The 6,076-nt window shown below is 41.4% G+C and overlaps 1 protein-coding gene across 1 annotated transcript; it reads right to left on the bottom strand.

The window, feature by feature from the left end:
- Nucleotides 1-1,653: 1,653 nt before the first annotated feature.
- Nucleotides 1,654-4,514, bottom strand: LOC109756186 (probable fatty acyl-CoA reductase 5). The gene is made up of 10 exons (XM_020315051.2): nt 4,349-4,514; nt 4,156-4,259; nt 3,608-3,807; nt 3,411-3,511; nt 3,110-3,302; nt 2,839-3,000; nt 2,680-2,761; nt 2,300-2,569; nt 2,078-2,205; nt 1,654-1,932 (listed from the first exon to the last, which is right to left on the bottom strand). The coding sequence occupies exons 1-10, from the start codon at nt 4,437-4,439 to the stop codon at nt 1,773-1,775; spliced, it is 1,491 nt and encodes a 496-aa protein (XP_020170640.1). The 5' UTR covers nt 4,440-4,514; the 3' UTR covers nt 1,654-1,772.
- Between the last annotated feature and the right edge of the window lie 1,562 nt (nt 4,515-6,076).

Genomic DNA, 6,076 nt, shown 5'->3' with positions numbered 1-6,076 from the left:
ATAAATTTGTCACCATCAAACAAGTTTGGGACAAGAAAACCTTGATATTTCTTTCCGTAGGGACCTATTAGGACCTCGCCTGGCAGCTTGGAATGAGCTACTCATACATCTAGAGGCTATTCGGCTGTCAGATGAACCGGACATCTTTCGATGGAATTTGCATCAGAATGGCAAGTTTACAGTCAAATCCATTTCATGATGCAATGGTTCATTGTGATGTTCCAGTTGATAACAGGAAATTGTGGAAGCTTAAAATCACTCTAAGAGTGAAGATATTCCTCTGGTTCCTAAACAGAGGGGTCATCTTAACTAGAGATAACCTGGCACGACGCAACTGGCAAGGCACCAAGGCGTGTGTCTTTTGCCAACATGACGAGTCTATTAAGCACTTATTTTTTGAGTGTAAGTTCGCTCAGGCAGTTTGCGCCATAGTTGAAGTAGCTTCAAATTTATACCCACCACGTAGTGCTCGTAACATGTTCGGCAATTGGTTGAGGGGTATTGATAAAAAGTTTTCTGCACATATTCTTGTGGGGGCGGCTGTCTTATGCTGGGCATTGTGGCTTACCAGGAATGATATGGTTTTTAATTAAAAAATGTGTTTCATCTCCTATGCAGGTTATTCATGTATGTACGCGATGGCTCCGTACTTGGTCTATCCTGCAGAGGCCGGAGGACAGGGACCTTTTTATGATGGCGTCTACGCGGATGGAGCGTGCGGCCAGGGAGGTTTTCTCCCCCCATGGATGGCGGTATGATCTCCGGATAGGATCTGCCACATCATAGGATGAACTTATTTATCTTTTTAAGTTGTAAAACATTTTTATTTTTTGGGTCGGTTGGACTTCTTGGCTGTGTGCATCGAGTTATGCAGAGGCCGGGCATTCTTTAGATGCGATTGTATCACCTCGATATATCGATTCAATGAAATGTCCTTTATCGAAAAAGGTAAATTTGTGCATCATATAACTCAACATGGCTTTTCCCCATAATACTATCAGCTATAATTTCATATAAGCATATGAATATAGAAATGATGTTCTAAGATGCACACGGAAGACCATGTCAAAATTTTGAATAACTATGTAGTATGCAAATTTCGCAAAACAGTTAGAGAACTTCACAAGATAATATAAGCACATTTTTTCATATAGATGGCACGACAAGTCCACTTGATTAGCACCGCGCTCCATTAATTAGACCGAACTTGCACATTTGTGGCTTTCATATTTTCCTCTAGGAAGATTTTGCACATCACTGCTTCTCTTTTGCGTGCCTTGTGATAAATGCTGAAAAACTTCACCTAGGTTGGCATGTTATGCCAAAAAAAGGTGGTCATATATATATGATGACTTAATATGCTCCTCTTCAGAAAATACTACCCTCATTTCTGTGCAGTACATTTGCGAACATACTCTGGATAGTTGCATAACAAGGGGAGTACAATACATGTTCATAAGAGTTGCATGGCAAGCCTAGTACAATTGTTGTATTTCCGGGGTAAGGCTGCTCGTAGTGGGAAGTATCATACACTAGTATATGATACTAGTGTATGATAATACCTTCATAGTGTATAGTATCACAAGTTAGTATTTTAGATGACATCAGTTTGTTTTGGTTGACACATAGTAGTACATCATGATATGATACCGAAATCTCTCTTTCTTTATTTAATTGTATGGCATGTCAGCCAAGTTGTCTAGTAATTGGCATGCATGATACTTGATATGATGGCCCCTACAAGAGGTTTAACTTGCTGGAAATTTGGCTAGTTAAGTACAATATTTAATCACACCAGGGATGTGTACACCATAGAAATAATCAGCCCAGTTTATGGACTTGGGATCAAAGTCAAAGTAATATGCTCCATTGTTAATTTGGTCATCCTTATTCATTGTCGTCCTTAGCTTCACCAAGTTCGTGTCTTCAAAGCTTCACAGGATTGATAAAATCAAGTCAAATAGCAGGATTTTAATGGTGATGTGCATCTTGATATGGTAACTGGACACGTTGATGTACTGTGTAATTGCCAAAGTAAACCAAAATAACATTTTTGACACGTTTTTAAGTTGCTTACCACCCTTTGAACAAGGTGTATGGTGCGTAGAGCTCGATCATCTGCATGGCGAAACTGTATTTTCCGTTGAGCTCGTTGTAGCATTCTGAGAAGATGCCGCAGAGTGCGATGCTCACTAGGCGAAGCATCTATCAGGCCAATCGTATGAAAGGCACATAACATTAATTACATTCATGTGGCATCTGCAAAATCAACTCTTGCACGTTGAGATGGTGAACTGACCTCGAGAGGAAGCTTGTACTTGATGGCCATGTACAATCTCAACTGTGTGAGCGTGCTAAAGAATCGCATCTTCTTCAGCCGGACACGCTCACCGTTCCCCTTGCATGGCGGGTTCTCAAAGAAGTAACGGTGCATTGCATCTATGACTAGGGCTGAGGGTGCTGGGTTGCTTACTGACGAAGTTACATTGTAGATGATCTGACCTTTTTGATCCTCTGAGTGTGCTGCCATGGCAACCATCATAGCATTCACCACCATGTCCCCCGGAATCTGTCCAAACCACCCACCAATACCAACAACACATCACATATAGCTCGTCAAATGGTTCCTTCGGCATGTTTCATTCCAAATTTTGGTTTATGATTTGTGAACAAACTCACCATGTCGAGTATTAAATCAAGGTTGCCTAGAAAGAATGGTAAGGTCTGCTTGGCATAACCCATGATCACTGCATCGACGGTCCTACAAAATATAAAAATGCTCAGTAATCATTCAGTGTCATTGTGAAGGATCAGGAATTCAATTTTGAGTTTCAACACCTAATTCCTTCCATCCACCCAGGCAATGGCTCCTTGAGTGTACTGGTTATGATGCTCGGGCGGATGATGACCACCGGAAAGTCCCCTCGCAAGAGCCCCATCATCATCTCCCCCATTGCCTTAGTGAAGACATAGGTGTTTGGCCACCCAAAGTTTCGTGCCCTTCATTCATTGGTGCATAAGCATGAGACAAATGCATCAACGGCAGAAAAGAGTATGAATGCTTAGGTATGTTGTTGTTTTCCTCTTTGTAAAGTTTCCTATGTCTGACCTCTTGAGGCCAAGTTTCTTCATGACTTTCCTCTCGTCTTTCTCCGTGGAACCGTCATCCCTTAGTTCTCTCCTGGTCTCTTTGATCAGATTTAGCTCGGATTCGATATCCAAATGTGTGCCCACCCTTAGTGTCTCACCCATGAAGAATGGCTTCTCTGCTATTAGGCCTTCTTGTTCACCAACTACATAGGCTGTTCAAGTCATATAGATATCACTTAATGAGTTTCAATTCATAACTGCATGATACACCAACCAAAAATCTATAGAATATATACAGTTCTATTGGTTTTGATTCACACCCGTTGAAACATGAAGCAACATCTTGAGCTTAATACACTTCTTTGCGAATGCGCAAACATGCTTCACTCCCAAGACATTCACATCGAAAGCCACATCATATCTGAAAAATTAACATCACATTTTGAGCAATTATATGGTATGTATGTAATTGTTGTAACATGATGCCAGCAATACGCGACCAGGAAACACTTCAAACCTTTCAGAGAATTTCGTGGTGGCAGCTACGTTGACAATAATGTCTATGTCCTTCGACACTTCTCTCAGCTTGGCAGTGTCTAGTCCAAAGTCCTCATGCATGATGTCTCCCACCAAAGGGCAGATCTTTTCTTCGACGAAATTATGGAACCCCACACCATGTTCTTCTTTGAGCACTTGAAAGATCTCCCTCCCTATGACCTGAATATACCAAAATATCGTCTGTACGTTACTATTAACTAGTCACTCTGTAAACTAATATAAGATCTTTTATATCACTAAAGTAGTGATCTATACCCCCCCCCCCCCCCCCCCACACACACACACACACAAATATGTTTGTCAAGAGCTTCCTTCGGATCACACAAAGATAGATAGATTGCAAAATATATATCTGCATTCCGCAATGCACTTACACCTGTTCCCTCTATATTTCTTGGTGGGAGAAGGTCAGTATTCAATTGACAACAGATTGTCAAGAACATACTGACATCAATGTCAAGAAAGTGTACTGTTAGCAGAAAGGACAGCTTGAAACAAATAATTCACCTCATTTTGAATCCGAAGCTTTGCGGATTCAACATTGGAGGCCCGAATCAAGAGGAAGAGCTTCTTGACATCAGGCTGAACCCTCAATATCTTCTCGACAAGCACTATCCACAAATCATGCAAGAAAGAATAATATACAAGACTCTCAGATATGATCAGCAGTTCAACACACATGATTAATGAACACATATACCTTTTGCTAGGAACCCCGTTGATCCAGTGATGAGGATGCTCTTGCCCCTGAAGTATTCTACAACGCTATCCACATCCATTTCACCAATCATCGCCGTGGACTTTTGCTTGTCTCGAGAGAATGTTGGGTCTTGTCAAAAGAATCACAATTGGTTTATATTTATACGGAGGGGAGGAGGATTGGTTTCAGAGGACAATTGGAACAAAGCAGCAACGTGGGTCATGTGTTGATGGGAATCTCAGTGCCAACTGCTTGCTAACGAACTACACCACGATTTTCTTCTAAAGTTAATGAAGAGATGGGCCATTATATTTATTTTATTTCTAGTCGTTATCATGCAAGAGGGCTAAGTATCCTTTCGGTAAATTACATTGGATGACATATCACATATCTAAAATGTTCTCAAACTTTTTCATATCTCAAGTGTTACTGAACAGTTCGCACTGCCAGGGTTGACTGAAACCCCTCGACTAGTCGAGACTAGTCACGGCTAGTTGATCGGCCAGGCTCGACTCGTCATGAGTCTACGTCAGAACGACTCATCGACTCAAAAACTGTGACTGAACCTAACCTGGCTTCCCCTAGGCCCTAGCTTCGGCAGAGAGTCTAGTTTTTGCTGGCTGTCTCAGTGGCTCCATGTCTGGATCGCCCTGCATGCTCTTGGCTAGCTAGAACCATCTGGGTGTACTGGGCTGTAGCCTAGTAGTAAGGACTTGGTGGTATGCCTTTGCCGTATCTCATTGCTATTTCTACCTTCACGTAAAATGAACGTCACGTAAAATAGTTGGAGGAAAAAGAATAGCGATAGAGGAGTAGCCCGTCTACAAAAATGGAGTTCTCCCTCCATGAGTAGTGATCTAAACACTCTTATATTTCTTTAGAGAGGAAGTGCCATCTAATCATGTCAAATCCCTACATAGCACGAACTGAGCGTATTATCTCATATAGTTAGATTCCTTGTCCACGTCCTAGACTTGCAATGGTGTTCGCCTTTTTCTCTCGAATTATTTCAGACTTTTCGTCGATATTCGTTCAGCGGGAGAATAGACGTTTCAGTCGATTACGAGGCACCTATGAGGCTGTACATGCATGCGTTCCTAGAGATGAGTGTATATGCATGTATCCAAGCACAGTTATGAGGGATGTCTGCACCTTACCATTTTTATCGTCAGTTTCACCCATAACTGCACGCAAGCGAACAAGCAACACTTATAGCAGTTTCATCTAATTCAGGCCTAACTGTCAGTTTCTACAAACAGATAAACATACGTTTCTATTTTGGGAGGTGTCTACACTAGAGTGCGTCTACAGATCACACGCCTCATGCATGCACTCCCGCTGTAGACGGTTACTGGTTGGCCACTTTGGGCCAATTGCTAATATTCTGCACATGCTGGCATGTGGACGTGCACGTCTATTTCGATCGGTTGGAAACAACCAGCTGATTAAATACCCCTAACTGTTTAAGGAAAACGATTGACGAGACTTCTTTTTTAATTTATTTTTCAGGTTTATTGTTCGCTTCCTCAGCCCTGGTGGTGAGAACATCATCAGCTGTAATCATTCTCAATTGAAATGGGTTCCTGGTCGCATGCTTACATACTTTTTATTAAGAACACAAACATTTATTGTAAACTTATTTTTTGGGGATTAAGAACATTTAAACAAACACGGGAGCAATTTTTTTAATTGATAACATTTTTTTAAAGAAGAATATGTTTTCAAACT

The sequence above is a fragment of the Aegilops tauschii genome, chromosome 3 (genome assembly GCF_002575655.3).
Source record: "Aegilops tauschii subsp. strangulata cultivar AL8/78 chromosome 3, Aet v6.0, whole genome shotgun sequence".
NCBI lineage: Eukaryota > Viridiplantae > Streptophyta > Magnoliopsida > Poales > Poaceae > Aegilops > Aegilops tauschii.
This window is presented reverse-complemented; position numbering and strand designations above follow the sequence as displayed.

Bases quoted from the DNA above. Each gene is read 5' to 3' on its own strand.
- LOC109756186 (XM_020315051.2), bottom strand. From the start codon at position 4,439: ATGATTGGTGAAATGGATGTGGATAGCGTTGTAGAATACTTCAGGGGC. The intron at 3,001-3,109 runs GTCAGACATAGG...CAATGAATGAAG, and splicing joins AAGAAACTTGGCCTCAAGAG to GGCACGAAACTTTGGGTGGC. The intron at 2,570-2,679 runs GTGAGTTTGTTC...TGGTTTGGACAG, and splicing joins TTGATTTAATACTCGACATG to ATTCCGGGGGACATGGTGGT.